We start from the raw sequence: 17,646 nt of genomic DNA on the forward strand, positions 1-17,646 counted from the left end.
ATATGACTACAAAAGATGATTTGACTTTGGGTGGTGGGCACACATGCAATATACAGACCACATACCATAGAAATGTACACTTAAAACCTATATGATTGTATTAACCAATGTAACCCAAGTAAATTTAATTTATAATAAATAAAAAAAGTGTAGGTATATCTGAAACATGTTAAGAAAGAGATGTTTCTTAAAAAGCCAAGTACAGATACCAAATAGGGAGTTAAATACAAAAGTCTAAAGTTCATGGGAAAGGTTCAGGCTAGAGATAAAAATTGGGGAATTGGAAATCACTTAACATTCTCAAGCAACTCCCTACCATAGAAAATAATAAAGTATTTCTAAAAAACAGCTAACCACTATTAATAATTGTGGATATCTAAATTAATGGTCAGACATATCGATATATCTTGTATCTACTGATCAGTCTTTCATTCATCAAATATTTACTAAATGATACTTTGTGCCAGTTACTCCTTTGAGTGTTGCTCATGACTGAGAATATTATAATGTACACAATCAAGTACTTTAATGGTGCTTTCAAAAATTCCAATTACTTTTTAAAACCTTATGGGACATCTTTTCTACTTACTACTAAAGGGGGAAAGAGAATAAAACCAATGTTAAAAAGATATGAAGTATAAATAAAAGATTTAGTTTTAGAAATATTTGCCAAATGATTGCAAATATTTTGACAAGTTAGTTTCACAAAACAGGCTTTTAGAATTACAGCAATCCCACAATCACTCATACTTCCAATGGCCTTTTGAAAATACAAACTGATTTGTTCCACTAAATTCCCTTTATGCCTCATACTAAAATTTTAAGTATTATAAAAGAATTAAAATTAAAAATCTAAGCTAGAATACTACACTACTGTAAATAAAAAAAGAAGGAACTCTTACCAATAGCATGGATGGACCTAGAGAGCATTATGCTAAGCGAAATAGGCCAGTCGGGAAAGATAAATATCACATGAACTCACTCATTTGTGGAATATAATGAACATAAACTGATGAACAGAAATAGATCCAGAGATATAGAAGCATCAAACAGACTGTCCAATCTCAGAGGGAAGCCATGGAGGGGGGAATAAGAGAGTAACGAAAGGGCTTGTATGCATGCATTTAAGCATAACCCATGGACAGACAGTGAGAGAGAGGGGCATGTTCTAGGGGGCTAGTAGTGGCTGGGAAGAGGTCTGTGGGGAGAAAGAAGACACATGTAATACTTAAACAATGAAGAAATTTTAAAAATCTAAACTATACTTCAATTAGATTAATAAAATTAAAAGATGAGAGAATATACATCAGAGGCCCCTTGAGGTTGGTTATTCAATATGCCTAACTATTCTCACAAATACCCAGAAACACAGAATCTAAGTTTAGAAAATCTAATGTAAACACCAACCTAATTTCTGAATCTCATCTACAAAGTCCCCATGAACTGGCTTAGTACCTATTGCTGTTAATGACAAGGAAGGGCAACTTATTTTTTTCTTTTTACAGTTTAATTCTATCTTTGGAAAGCTCTGATTCTTAAGCAGTTTTTCTTAACATTAAAGCTTAATTTAACTTTTCAACTTTTTTTACCTGACCCCAGTTCAGGGTTTTGGCCCAGCTGATTCTTTGTGTGAAGGGAGCTGTCCTGTGGATTGTAGAATGTAGGATATTTAGTAGCTTTCTGGGCTCCACCCACAGGATGCTAGTATTCCATTGCTCAGTTGTACATCCAAAACTATCTTGAAACATTGCCAAATGCCTAATGAGGGGCAAAAACCACCCCTCTAGCTGAGAACCACTGCCCTAGTTCTATCTCATTGGACCAAGTAACCAAGTTAACCACCCCTAACATTTGAGCATTTGGTACATGCCAGGCACGACATGGGAGCACTTTGTATATATTTTCACTTAATCACCAAAACCATCCCAATTTTATAGTTGAGAAAATGAAAGCTTAGAGGCTAAGCAACTTGTCTAAAATCACATAGCTAATTAAGTGGCAGGTCTGAGATATGTATGACCTAACGAGTTCATTTTGGAGCTCCTGCTTTTAACCCCAAACAAATTTTGTGTTAAACCAAGTCTAGTTCTTTACATATCTAAAGATAACTCTTATTGTGAAATTCCTTAATATCCACCAGAGCTGCCCCCAAACTTCTCAATTCTTTAAAAGCTGACAAAGCTTCCAATGTGTTCACACCCTTCCCGTTGAATATACACAGAACTAAAGACAACATACTTTTGGGGTACTACAGAATGGCTCTTGTCTTCTTTTCCCATTAATTATGAGGGGCTTTTGGGGGTGTAAGGTGGGGAGAAAATGGGATGATAGCAGCCATAGTGTACTTCTGTTTTACATCATCTACTGCCAAAAACCACCCTCAGGTTTTTTCCATACATGATGTTGTTAAGCCATGCTAACTTAAAGTATATTAGTGTTTTTCAGGCCTTATACTTACTCCTAAAAAGTTCATTTAAATTTTTTCCAACAATCCAAATTCAGAGGTCACTTTGGATACTTCAGTATGTTATTTCCTATCCTTCTTTATTGTCACCTATACATATGATAATTTGCTCCAGATTAGCAGAAGACAGAGGAAAAAACAAAGCCACTTTCCACATCTATAACCTTTGGTAACATCATTCAAAATAAGAATTGTTAACACAATCAACTACTGGCTCACTCAACTTTCCTTCATCTTGCACCCAAGAATATTTTTAAAATGACTATACCAAAAACTAAACTTAAGTTCAAATACATTACATTGCAAGTAGTCTACCAACTTCATGAGAGAAAAATCAAAGTTGTTCTGACAGTCTATTTTTAGCAAACCCATTCTGGTTCATTTTTTCCTGGTTCATTTTTAACCAGTTTTCTTTAAGTCATAAACTATCCTTTCAATTTCTTCTCCTAAAATCTTCTACCTTTTTCAAAATTAAGCCTAGAATCAGTACTTCTTGTATTCCCCTAAAATCTTTTAAGACCACAAATACCAATAACTTAAAGATTTTGCAGGCAGCCTCTTTTTATGTTTCAACTTACCCAGAAAACAACTCATTTAAACAGATGCAAAGATTATTTCTCCATACCCATGTTGGTCTCATATCCTTCTTAGCAATGTTTACTTTGTTATTATTATTACTGGTGGTGGTAGTGGTGGTGTACTCTTCGTAAATGGGTGGTGGTGTTTTGTGGGGTTTTTTTGTTTGTTTTCTTTCCTTAATGTCAAACACTCTTATTACATTTTCCTTGATAACCTTTTGAAATGTGAAACAGAAACCCCTTTGGCTGGTATTAGCATATTTTTTTTAAGTCTCAGCTCATTTTCCTGATTTTTAATAAAAACATTTTCTATACTAGATATTTGCTTTGTTTTTAAAGTAGCATGCATATCTTTGAAGAGTTAATTGTGTAATAACACTAAGGATCTTTTTCCATCAGAAAAATATCAAAAGTACCCTTTTATTTAACTCCATAAAATATTCTTCCTTTTTCAAGAAATTTGTATTATAGAATCATGTTAATCTTTCCTCTGACCAAGAATCAGAAAAACTCAGATTGGTGGGAAAATGCTATAAAATATACGTACAAAAACACTATATGAGGCTCTTTAGAATTATGCTATATGAGACTATTTCATAACAAGGATGTTCATGATTTAAGTTATTGGTTGCTTTTTTTACAACTATGGGTTAAGATATGGGCTATATAATAGTACATACAGTAATATCTCAAAATTATTAAGTGCATATGTGTAATTTTTATATTTGTAAAAATACATAGAAAAATAAGGTTATATGTGAAAATATTTAAAATATTTTCCTATTAAAATAAGTTATTTTGTTCCATGTGCCTTTCTGTGTTTATCAAATTTATACAATAAGCATGTATCATTTTTATAACACTAGCATTATTATTTTAAAAGAATCAGCAAAATCAAAGGAAAATACTCTATAAGGAAAAAAAAGGTCTAGCTTGAGATTTCTAATTTTATCACTCTATTACTAAAACAAGCTTAGAAAAACATTTCTAGATATTCCTAGATACCAAGCCACCAAAGAAAGCTAATACTAGATAATACTAGTTAGTCTAACTATATATGTAAATCATGATAACCATCAAGATGACCATTCAAACATCTGGAAATTAAGTGGAGAAATCACAAGAACTTTCTGACATTTCAAGGAAAGGATATAGTTATGAACTGTTTAAGTACATTAAGAATAAAATAATTTTTAAATGTTTATCCTCCAATATCCCTACAAAATAAAGATTCAAAACAAGGGAAATGAAGATTAAAAAGCTACCCACTCAAAATGTTTTAAATTGTGCTAAAATTTCCTAGTAAAGTAAGCAATGTCACCTGTTAATATTTAAAATCTCACAGCAAGAATAATTATCTTTATTTAAAATACTGTTTGATTGAAGGTCAATTTGCAATAATCAAAAAACTTATCTGATTGCTTTCTCTCATGGCAGTATCTATTTAGATCATGTTTTCAAAGTCTATGTCCTATAAACTAAAACAGAAAAAGTCATTTTAACCAATTAAATATATTTGGTTCTATAAACACTACTACAGATAAGTGGTTCAACTAATCCTAATTCATCCAAAATCAAAAATACACTCACCTTTTTCTTTGGGAAATTATTTCAATTACTCTATTTCTCTATATAAAACGACTTCAAATATATCAAAAATATTATTTCAATATTAATCTTTCCTTAAATTTTTGATATTCATAAGAACAGACCAAACATAATGCATTCTCAAATTACATGAAGATTCTACTAAGACTTTAAATAAAAATTTAAAAAAATATTAAACCCATATGAACAAATACACATTTATTGTATTTTAAATAACTTGCCATTAAACTGACCATCAAGACATATGATCTTTTCCATCCAGAAATGCAAATGAGCATAATAAACAAAGGCCAAACACCTTTCACTCATATACATACATGTATAGAATTATAACCCAGCAATATCATGTAATAAATGAATACACACCTTACGTTAGCATATGCCAGGGGAGACACACAAAAACAAGAAAAATATTTTGAAATCAGAGTATAAAGGGACTCTGCTTTTTCAAACAATGCAGCACTGAAAGCCAGGTCAGCATCCTTGGGCATTACTAGGAAACTTTAGCACATCTGATATTTCCATCTTCTTCGATTCCTCTGAATAATCAGAAATTTTCAGTCTCCCCCTACCTCACCTGTCCACAGACTTCCTTTTGCTTTCTTCCCTCTATTGTATAATAATGCTATTGTGGTTATTTAGGCTTTAAATGTTCAGAGATACAACCTCCTCTCTATATTCAGTTCATTTTCTCACAGACACTGACTCAGCCGCGGATTGTGCAGCACTGACGTTTCTACCCAAACAGCATCCTGTGAGCTGTGATCATCCCATTTCCCCATCTCTGTGCAGTGATTGGCTATTGTAATTGATAGACAGGCTGAAGGAAACTCAGAGATGAAAGCTTAGTGATATGTAGATGTGTTGCCAAATGCCATCTGTAAAGCTAATTCTAGCTCTGCCAGCTTGCCAGGTTTTAGAAAATTAGGATGCAGCTTTCTTTTTTCCCTTTCAATATTTTACTGTATACCCACTCTGGACAGTAAAGTTTATCTTTTAAAACCAAAGAGAAAATATTATTTGTACTTTAAGAATCTACTCAAGAACTACTCTAAAATAGGAAACTTTTCCATTTCTAAACTGCTGTTGGTATTACAGAGTGACTTAAAAAGGAAACTGGAAAACTCAATCTTCATGCAGTATCAGAAGAAGCGAGCATGCATATTTTTATGTGGAAATGAAACCTTGCGGCAAAGTCTGATACTAAATGTATGATGAATTTATCTTTAGTAACATGAGCAGACTGCAGATCTGAGTTTTTAAGTAGTGAGATTCAACCCCCTATTCATATATTCAAGAGCTTTTAGTATATTGTCAATCTAGGCCTTTTAACTTTATACAGAAAGGATGCTCTTTCTTTTTCCTTTCTAAATAACAAAAACGTCTCTAATTTATAATTTTTAAAAAGTTATGGTAATTCAGGCTCAATATACTTCAACCGAAATGATCTTTAACTGCTCAGCAAACTACCAAAGTTAATACAGGTATTAACTATAAAACTACTCAGAAAGAAACAAAGTTCAGTAACTTTTTTAACTATGTAATTCATTTGTATGCACTTGCTGAGGGATCATAGGCCCCCTGAAGTCCATCCATGTTCCTATTAGCTTCCAGTCTTGTCCTGATTTTTGTATCAGTGTTATATACATCAAACCTACTAGTACATTCAAAATAAAGTTCAAAAAGAAAATATATTCGTTTTATTTTTGAAAGAGAAACCATAAGGCAATGCCTATCAAACTCTCAAACCTAAACAATAAGCACATATAAAATAGTATTATTGTTACTTTTATAATTTACTAAATTTATTTTTAACCTTGCCAGTAGAAAAGGGGGGAGAGAGGGTCCAAAGGAAAAAGATGGAAAAAACATGCTATTCTAAATTGTGAGAAAAAGCAAATGAAACAAAACTACCTTATAGATTACAAAAACTTAATAAAGTATTCTTATTTCTTTACTGATAAAGACAATGCTTGTGTCTCCCAAATATTCATATGCTGAAATATATTCCCCTCAATGTGATGGCATTTGCAGATAAGGTGATTAGGCCCTAAGGGCAGAGCCCTTCTGAATGGGATCAGTGCCTTTCTAAGATACCCTCAAGAGAGCCCTAGTCCCTTCCTCCATGTGAGGACACAGCAAAAAGAGGGCAATCTGAACCAGGAAGTAAGCTTTTACCAGATACCAAATATGCCAGCACCTTGAGCTTGGTCTTCCCAGCCTCCAGAACTAAGTGAAATAAATTTCTGCTGCTTATCAGCCACCCAGTCTATGTTATCTATAATAATAAAAGGGTAATATGCTACCTATATTATTATCTATAATAATAAAAGGGTAAAATTAGACTGGACATCCTTCCAGGCATCATTCCGGACAAAGCCAGCGTCAGAGGGAAGCCAGCCTGGGTCCCCAGTGCCTTCGGATGGCCAGAGGGAAGCCAGCCTGGGTCCCAGGTGCCAGAGGGAAGCCAGTGCTAGCAGCAGGGGGGAAGGAAGGCCTACTTTTTTTTAATTATTATTATATTTTATTGATTTTTCACAGAGGAAGGGAGAGAGATAGAGAGCTAGAAATGTTGATGAGAGAGAAACATCGACCAGCTGCCTCCTGCACACCCCCTACCGGGGATGTGCCCAGAACCAATGTACATGCTCCTGACCGGAATCGAACCCGGGACCTTTCAGTCCACAGACCAACGCTCTACCAGCTTCGGCAGGAAGGCCTACTTTTGCATGAATTTCATGCATCGGGCCTCTATTCTATATATATAAAAGCCTAAGCAACCGAACAATCAGTCGCTATGGTGCGCAATGACCATCAGGGTCAGATGCTCAATGCAGGAGCTGCCCCCTAGTGGTCAGTGCACTCCCACAGCGGGAGCACCGTTCAGCTGACCAATTGATTGCCAGAGGCAGGGCTTACAGCTGCCAAGTGCTATGGATGAGCAGGAGCAGCAGGCAGGAATGACAGACAACATTGGACTGCTGGTTTCAGCCCGATCCCCAGAAAATAAGCATACAACATAACAGATATAATAAATATAGCCTCACACTTGATGAGATAAAACCTGTATCTCTTTCATCTCAAATAATTATCCATGTAAGCATGACAGAGATAAAGAACTAGAGCCACAAGGTGAAGAGGATAGACACACACACACAAGAAAAAAATGAACAAACCAAAAAGCACTCATACCATTAGTATTTAGTGATAAAGTTAACCTAACATTTTTATTTTCCAATCTCATCATATCAAAAGTCCACTATAAAGTTAGACATCTTGTCAGGAGACTTAAACGGTATCACTCATATTTTCTAGCTATATAACATACAGTTTAAAAGTACCTGAATCATTTCTTTAAAATTACAAAATGGATTTCATATCACAGCATTTTTTTATTTTTTAAAGAAAGCTGATATTATTTATCAACATCAGGAGAATTTTATATTCATTAGTTAAAAGTTCAATATCCCCTAATATTCATAAAGCACAATCTCAATGAAAACATGTTTATATGCAATAAGCATGAGGTTTATGAGCTGTCAATTAGCACCTTAAAATATCAGATCATAAAGTGTTCTAAATGAGGTGTTCCTTATTAAGCCACACAACACAGCATAAAATGAAAGCTTTAAAATTATAAATGAGCTGAAACTTTTTAAATAAACTTTACTTAATGCATTAGACTTTAAATAAATCCAGCAGAGTCACAACATAAAGACTGCTTTTCCCATTAGGATCATGATGACTACACAATATAAATTCATAGTTAAAAATGTATGGAGGCAAAGATTGTCAAGAGCCTATAAATTATCATATATAATCTATATACAGTGTATTCACAAAATAAAATAAATTCCTAATAGAGTTTTAAATACAAAAGATTAAACTGTCTTGCCAGAGTTCCCAATTAAATATTTCATTTATTCATAGGGTTAACTAAGGAGTTTTAACATTATATATTTACAAACAAATGAAAATTCAAATACATACAAATATAAGAAAATTGAAAGGAATGTTCTTCTAAAAGTTATTTAAGGAAAAATACAAATATATATAATATTTTGTAACCCCCCTCCTCTGACAAGACTTGTCACAACCAAATGCAGTTTGGTTTTTACCAAAGCTTTGATATGAGAAATATATATTTGATACCTACCTTGAATGTTTATAAAGTTTACGAGGTCTATTATGCAATTTCCGATCCCAATTCTCTGGATCACTGGAGTTACTGTCATAAGGATGAGGGCGTCCTGCCATCCCAGTTCAAGCTTTCTCACTACTGCTCTGAAAGCACACATGTAGCACCCATAACCTACATAAAAAAGTAGTGTTGACTTTTAAGTCTATTCCATGCAGAATAAAAGAGTCACAGAATTTTAAATACTTTCAGACATTACTGTGACATTTTTTTTAAAAGTGATATACAGGATTAAAAATACTAGACATATAAAATACCACAAATTAGATTAAAATAAACACCAGAAGTATTTTTAGATACTTTTCATTTGATCTTTGTATTAAATTTGCTACCGCTCTGCAACAGTTTAATAATGTGCTGTTTATATTTAGTAAATATATTTAACTACCATCTGTGTACATCACATTTTCAGGCATCAATATAGTAGCAAAAAAGGCAAAAACAATTCTAGAAAATGATTCTTTAAGATGAAATTATACTTGGAATATATTGCTTAATACCGAAAAGTTTAAGATGCTTAACAAAGCATCTAATAAGATCAAATACCAATATTGTTAATTCTTTAGCCAAGTTAAAGACCTTAAATAAATTTAATATTTTTCCCAAATAAAGCATGTAAGAATCCTGATGTTTCCTTATAGTGCAATTATCATAAAAATATTTTATCAATATGATTCATATATTTTATGACTGCTCATATGTGAGTTTTGTGGTTTATTTGTATAATAGTCATATAAAATTATAAGAAAACTCAATACCTTTACAGAATAACTGGAGTAAGCACTTTAAAGTACATTCACTTTCTAATTTAATCTTCACAATCACCTTACGTGTAGGTATTATAATCTCTATGTACAGAATAGAAAACAGTCTCAGAAATTTAGCAATATTGCCAAAAGTCACAAAGCTTATAAATGGCAGGATTATAAATAAAAATGAGAATTTATTATACAAAATCTTCATCTTGAAAAATGCTCTGATTCTAGTATTTTACTTGGAAATATATCAGATTTGATATTTAGAGATTGCAAACACACACACACACACACAAAAAAAAAAAAACAAAAAAAAAAACAGACATAAACAATTTGTTAAGTCATACTAGAACCAAGTTTTCCTGATACTCCTATACCTATATATTTTCTATAAACTTTTCCAAATTGGATTTGATAAAAGTGAGGAGATGTGCATAAAAGTCAAAGGGAACCCAGAATTAAGAAATAGTGTATTTTCCTGAGTTTTATAAAGTATACCAGCAGTATAATTTCACACACACAAGAAAAGTGGCAAAGATAAACTCATTAAAATTATGAGTCTATCTCAGAACTCAATAAAAGAAACACTTTCCTTTTAGAGAAAGTATTTTGCTATGTTTATACTTTTTTCCTTATAGTTACTTAGTACTTTTTTTACAAAGACAATCGAAAATCTTGTGACATACATATATAATACTTTCAACAATAAAGAATTGTCATATGTAATAAAAGGCTAATATGCAAAGTGACCAAACAGCAGAACAACTGGTGTGTGTGTTTGCAATCTGTAAATATCAAATCTGACCTATTTCCAAATAAAATACTACAATCAGAGCATTTTTCAAGTGCTGACCCCCAGGGGGCAGATGCTCAATGCAGGAGCTGCTCCCTGGTGGTCAGTGCACTCCCACAGGGGGAGCGCCACTAAGCCAGAAGCCAGGCTCATGGCTGGCAAGTGCAACAGCAGTAGCGGCAACCTTTCCCACCTCCACAGCAGCGCTAAGGACCCCTCAGGGGATGTCCGAGAAGGCCTAAGCCAGCAATTGGACATCCCCAAGGGGTCCCGGGATGTGAGAGGGCACAGGCTGGGCTGAGGGACCCCCCTCCCCAGTTCACAAATGTCATGCACTAGGCCTCTAGTTTAAAATAAACAAATACAGATGCAATTATTTTTTAAATGAAAAGGAAATCTTATAAGTGAAGATTTTAACATAATAAATACATAAATAAGTAGGTATATCAATGAAATAAAAATAACAGAAAAATGGAGAAGAATTACATAATGGCTAATTTAAATGCTAAACAAATGTCACACTGTTCATTTGCTGAATGATTCTGGAAAAGAAACCTATTTTCTTAAGGATCGCTGATTAACTGAAAATCAACTCTGTATCAGATGACACAAAAACTATAAAATTATTTTGAAAACAAAAAAAAATTCTCAAGCTCATTTGAGTTTTTAGTTATAAAAATAAAAAATATATTTACTAAAAAGGAGACTTTTTGCCCTGGCTGATGTGGCTACGTGGTTGAACAGTGACCTAGGAACCAAGAGGTCACGGCTCGATTCCCCATCAGGGCACATGCCTGGGTTGCATGCTTGATCCCCAGTAGGAGGTATGCAGGATGCAGCCAATCAATGCCGTTTCCCTCTGGTCAATGTTTTTTTCTCTCTCTCTATTCCTCTCTCTAAAGTCAACATTAAAAAAATAAAGATTCTGTAGAATGATATTTAGAGCATTTTTTCCTTATTTCATAGGTCTTCCAATAAACTATTTTATTTCAGGCATTAAAATTTCTTTACAAGAGTATTTTTTCTCTTCTCCTAACCAATACATTATAAGACACACCCCTATGAATAAGACAAGACACAAATGTCCATTGAGAAAAGAAGAATCCTAAATCATGGGATGCAGTGACTAAAAAAATATAACCACAAGGAATGGTTAAGGTAAATTTAGATTCACGTTTTCACCCTTTTACAGTGGGCACATCTAGCATCATGGAAATTCCAATATGACTTCATAATCTTATTGAAATTAACAAGCATGTACTTTATAGCCAGCCACAAGAAACTAAAGAATGTTCAGATAAAGGCTATCAAAAAGGGAAATCAATTGAAAAATCATATTTCTATTTCATTTGTCAATAAAACTTGGTTATCACTATGTGAAAGTTTTCTCTCTGATATCGTTGTAATTTAACCTAGTTATGAATAAAGGAAGGTCAAGTAGTATAGGCAGTTCATTTGTGCAGCTCTGCCAGTTTAGATGCATGTTTATATGCATGCTCAGGAAAGTTATGAGTGAAACAGGGAAGGTACTTACAAAGGGGACACCTGCAATACTCTCAACAATAAAGATGAAAAAAAAATAATAAAAGAATAGGAAAGGTATTTATCAGTCACACTTGGGAACAGGTCATTGGCCAGAATAAGCTTGGCCACTGAAAGCATAGAAAGATGAGACATTTAATCTCCTAAAAAAGGAGTTCACTCTTGAGCACTTGGCACTTGAGACTCCTGTTGCAGGGGACCTGATCGCTTGGTACCCCTGCATTTACTCAGGTGGCCCACAACTATATGGACCTCATCGACTCCACCTCATTGACTGCAGCTAGTCTAAGGCTAAACCAGACCAAGCTCCACCATGGAATGAAAGCTTTGGACGCTGGCTTTTCATTTAGCTCTACTGAATCCCCAACTGCACATCTTTCAGGACCGAATTAAGGGAACTGGGACTTTTCAAAGCCAGTAATATAATTTTATGTAAATAAAAATCACTCATCCTCCCATGTGAGTCTCAGGGAATTCTTTTTCTTGAGATACCATTAAGGACCCCACTCCCAACAGCAACAAAGAAAGGCCATCCACACATTTCTCAGATAACATCCCCACTCCTCACTCCCAATAATCAGGGATACAAGCATAATAAAAATAAATGAAATTAAAGTTGGAGATATCTAAAAATAACATGCCTATTTTGCATATACATGCTAGTGATTTTTAAAGGTTATCAATAAGCTATACCTATAACTACAAACACATAAAAGGCAAATCACACATTATATACTATTTTGAAATGTCTAATGACCTCTTCTATTTTAAACACTCTCTGTCCCGTACAAATGACACTGTACTGATCTTTTTGCATTCGTTCATTCAAGCATTTACTGAACACCTACTATATATGCCAAGCAATTGACAAGAGGCTGAAGCAAGTCGGACATTGTTCCTGCTCTCAAAAAGCCTCTCTCGGAAAAGACTCCATCAATGGCTCTATATACCACTTCCCCCACCTTTCCCTCCTACCTGGATAGTTCTTATACTGTTACCTCGCCCTGATAACATCCCGTTTTCCCTATAGAAAACCTACTTCAAAATGTTCTTCGCTTCCCATTCATAAAGCTACACGCCTCCATTTAAACAGCCATCAGTAGGTCTCCTGGTTGACCTCTTTACCACCCTCCAATTCTCTATTTGCTCTGCTATAATGAGAATTACCTTTCTAAAAATGTTTAATGGCTTTCCATTTCCTCTATCAAAACTCTTTACCATTAAAAAATTACTTCAAAATCTGACATTTGGATACCCAATGTCTACTTCATATTAGGCAAACTAAAAGTTTTTGTTTGTATCGTCATTAACAAAAAAAGAATTACTGGACTATTAAAAACGAAGTTCTTAAAAAATGTCACAGAACATTAATATTTTTAGGCATGATAAAAAAATATATAAACTCTGCCCGGCTGGCATGGCTCAGTGATTGAGCATCAGCCTATGAAACCAGGAGGTCACAGTTCGATTCCCAGTCAGGGCAGATGTCTGGGTTGCAGGCTCAATCCCCAGAAGAACTCTTAAAGTAGACAGTTAGATATTAACAATAGAGCAGAGAGCAAAGGGAACCAGACATCTGATTAAGCAGAAAAACATAGCTTAACAGTCACCCCACAGGAAAAAAAAATCATTGTTCTGTCAAACAGAACAAAACATCAGGTACTAGTCCCTAACCGATTTGGTTCAGTGAATAGAGCATCAGCCTGTGGACTGAAGGGTACAAGGTTTGATTCCAGGCAAGGGCATGTACCTTGGTTGCAGGCACATCCCCAGTAGGGGGTATGGAGGAGGCAGCTGATAGATGTTTCTTTCTCATCCAATGTTCCTAACTCTCTATTCCTCTCCCTTCCTCTCTGTAAAAAAATCAATGAAAGTATTAAAAAGCAACAAACATCAGGTAGGGCCCCCCCAGTATGACTCAGTGTTTGAGCGTGGACCCAGAACCAAGAGATCAAGGTTAGATTTCCAGTCAGGGCACATGCCTGGGTTATGGCATCCATCCCCAATATGGGGCATGCAGGAGGCACCAATCAATGATTCTCTCTCATCACTGATGTTTCTATCTCTCTCCCCCTCTCTCTGAAACCAATAAAAATCCTATATAATAAAAAGCTTAGTATGCTAAGTGTCCAGTCGCCCAGTCATCCTTTCAACCAATCAAAGAGTAATATGCTAACAATATGTTAAGACTGCTCAACTGCTCACATGACAAGCACTGACCACCAGGGGGCAGATGCTCCAACCGGTAGGTTAGCTTGCTGCTGGGGTCTAGCAGATTGGGACTGAGAGAGATGGACCAGACACACCCTGGAGCCCTCCAGCAATCCCTTCCCAGCTGGCCAATTTCCTGCCTACCTCCCTAGCCCCAATTGTGCACTGATGGGGTCTCTAGGCCTGGCCTGCACCCTCTCGCAATCCCAGATCCCTCGGGGGATGTCAGAGAGCCAGTTTCTGCCTGATCCCGTAGGCCCCAAGGGACACCACTGGTGCAAGAATTTGTGCACTGGGCATCCAGTATTTAAAAAAGAAAAATTGAGTAGGCAGGAAAGACAACTTTAAAGTCACCCTGAGGAATCTACCTTACTAATGGGAAAGGGGGAAGGAGAAAATGGCAAGGGAATTTCTTTTACTAGGTGCATTCCCAGAAGCAGCAAAACTATGTGGTATGAGCAGTAAGAACCAAAAGGGCAACCATAAAGGGGGAGGGCACAAGCCCCCGAAAATTCAGGAAAGAAAGTTTAAAAGAAAGCCTGCTCTTTCCCAAACCCAAGAAATATAAGTTTAACAAAGATCTCATGGCAACCACTTGGCTTGCCCACTCTGTTCCTCTCCAAGAACGTACTATCATTTTTCGCTTTAATAGACTTTGCCACTATTACTTAAAACTTTCCCTAGATGAGTGTCCCTGAAATTATTTTTCCGTGACACTACAGAACCTATGTCATCTGGTAACAGAATACTGATACACACACCAAAATAGAACCTCAAAAACATTGTGGACAAAAGGAGCCACATGGTAACCTGACAAGCTCAAGGAAGGCCTGCATAGCACTCTTACAAAATCTAAAGTAACCACAAAGTATGGTCTGAAACTAAACTTTCACTAACTGCAGTTATGGTGGGTAGTCGCCTTAGGCAGGTATCTTCCCTAAAAAGGACCACCTTTACCTTAACTGAGCTTATTGTCTTTTTGCATCTCAATAACATATCATTAAAATGTTAGGTTAACTTGTAACTTCCCCTTCTTCCAGGCCCCTCGGAGTATAACCAAATACCCTGAGAGCCAGAACAGATACCACAAATTATTTAATTGTTATTGTTATCATGTAAATTGTTGACTGTTAACTATCCTGTACCCACCTACAGAAGTCTCTATCATTTTACTCTATTAAATCCCAGAGGTACCCCTACCCAGCTCCTTTTGCTTTTTCCCACCTCTCTTATCACCAATAGATTTCATATAACCCACCTATGTCTCCTCCTTTGAGTAGATCCGCCATTCTCTGGAGCATTCTCAGAATCCCAATCTTTGAGATTCTGCTTCCTGGCAGTTGTCAAAAGTCTGGCTCAAATAAACTCACAAAAATTCTTTACAGATTTGAATGTTTCTACATTAACAGCATTATAAGTTAAATTAAAAAAATTTAAAAAAAGGACAGACTCAAAGGTTCCATACCATATAATTCTATAACAGTCTCAAAAAGATGAAGAAAGAAAGAAAGAAAGAAAGAAAGAAAGAAAGAAAGAAAGAAAGAAAGAAAGAAAGAAAGAAAGAAAGAAAGAAAGAAAGAAAGAAAAAAGAAAAAAACACTATAAGGACAGAGAACAGAGCAGTCATGGGTTATGGTTGAGGGTACTACTACCACACAGGGACAGCACAGGTAATTGAGGAGGGGAGGAGGGGGATCATGGAACTACTGTGTATCTGGATAGTGGTGGTATGCCTTTGTCAAAACTCATAGAACTTTACACCAGGAAGGGAATTTTATCGTACATAACTTTAAAAAGAAACTTCAAAAAATTTTTTAAAAATCAGAGATATCAAACACATTAGCATTACATAATTACATGGCTTTTTTACCAAAACCCCAAGTCATACTGCCCCCGTCACTATCCCAAGCATACTTAACCAAATAAGCTAAACTCCCACTGCAAAAACTTTTGATAATGAAAACTGGTAACAACTTTTCTACTTCTGCCAGAGAAAAGATTTTAGAATCAGATAAAACTAGTTGTATGACTTTGTACATGCTTCTTAACCCCAAAGACTTCAACCTACTTAAATGTGAAATTAATAAAATAACACAACTCTCATTACCATTATTTTATCTATTACTACTATAACTTCCAATCAAGTTGTGGTAAAGAATAAGACAGTATACTGTAATCAATACAGTGATAGGCACACTGCTGACTTTCTTTAAACCATTGCTTGTAAATGTTGCATAATATTTCACTAGTTCTTTCATCACTTTCTATTTGCCTTTTTAAATCACAGATGAGAATTCCTAAATAACCACTCAACATTTATTGAGCACCTGTAATGTGTTAGATGATTGAAATAAAAAAATGAATATGCTATCCATTGTCCTAATTTTCAAAACAAAACAAACAAACAAAAAAAAAACAGGTAACTACCATATATGCCAGTATGATTAGAAGCAAAATATCAGAACCTTTTCTACCAGAAGTTATTTTTCCACTAAATGCTTTATTTTAAGGAATCTTACATTTTTTTTAGACAAAATACTTGCTGACAACGGAAGACTCTCAATATTATAGGTAGTGTTCCTTTTTTTAAATATATATTTTTATTGATTTTACAGAGAGAAAGGGAGAGGGCAAGAGAATTAAAAACATAGATGAGAAGGAAACATCAATCAGCTGCCTCCTGCACCCCCTACACTGAAGATCGAGCCTGCAACCAGCACATAGCACCTAAACTGCTGCCTTGCACGATTTCAAAACTACAACTAAAAGACAGAACAGACATCATCCAGAACCACAGGAAAGCTGGCTGAGTAGAAAAAGAAGGAAAGAGAAAATCTCATGGAGAATCAGAGGAGCTGCAAAAGGCTGAGGTATGGAGACACACGCATAGAGAGGAAGGGCGGCTAAGTGCCTGGCTGGCTTTCTCTGGCAGGAGGGAGAAGGAAGCTTCCGACTGCACTGAACCCGTTCCAGGCGAGCCCCTGGGATCCCAGGCTCTTACAGGGGGAATCTGAACTGTCAGGCATAAACTCAGGGGAGATGCAAAATGCAGATATCTGGAGGCACACGTGCAAGTGAGCGCAGAGAGTACTGACTACTGAATGTGCCGCTGGCTTTCTCTAGCTGCAGGGAACCGAAAGCTCCCGACTGAGCTGCACTCCAGTTCCAGGCAAGAATCTGGTAATCCAGATTCATTGGGGGAGAAACTAGACTATCTGGCAGCAGGCGAAACTCGAGGGCAGCTTTCTCTCAGAGGTGCTTGCAGCAATTATCGAGGAACAATGAAACCCAGGGACCTCATAGGGCAGGGCTGATGGGAAGCAAAGACTTTCTACTCACCCCTGAGACTCCTCCCCATCCAAGCTGAGCACAGAGGCTTTTGCAATTTTCCAAGTCTTGTCTCATAAGGCTGTCTCCAGCACAGAAGTTCTCCCAGCATAGACAAAGCTAATCCTCACAGCCAACTGGCCTAAAGGTCAATTCCTCCCAGTGATACC

The 17,646-nt window shown here is 35.7% G+C and overlaps 1 protein-coding gene across 9 annotated transcripts in view; it reads right to left on the minus strand.

Annotated features, from left to right (window-relative positions):
* The window catches only part of BTBD10 (BTB domain containing 10), a 56,393-nt gene that overhangs the window by 28,773 nt on the left and 9,974 nt on the right, over positions 1 to 17,646 (minus strand). For 6 of the 9 annotated variants that reach the window (XM_084893797.1, XM_084893794.1, XM_084893796.1 and 3 more), the window contains exon 2: positions 8,807 to 8,962. The exons of the other annotated variants lie outside the window; for them this stretch is intronic. In XM_084893797.1, the coding sequence (XP_084749923.1) occupies positions 8,807 to 8,907 (101 nt within the window). In that variant the 5' untranslated portion in view covers positions 8,908 to 8,962. The remainder of the gene's footprint in view (positions 1 to 8,806; positions 8,963 to 17,646) is intronic. 9 annotated transcript variants of the gene reach the window in all.

The sequence above is a fragment of the Pipistrellus hanaki genome (assembly GCF_964339955.1).
Source record: "Pipistrellus hanaki genome assembly, chromosome: 9".
Classification (NCBI taxonomy): Eukaryota; Metazoa; Chordata; class Mammalia; order Chiroptera; family Vespertilionidae; genus Pipistrellus; species Pipistrellus hanaki.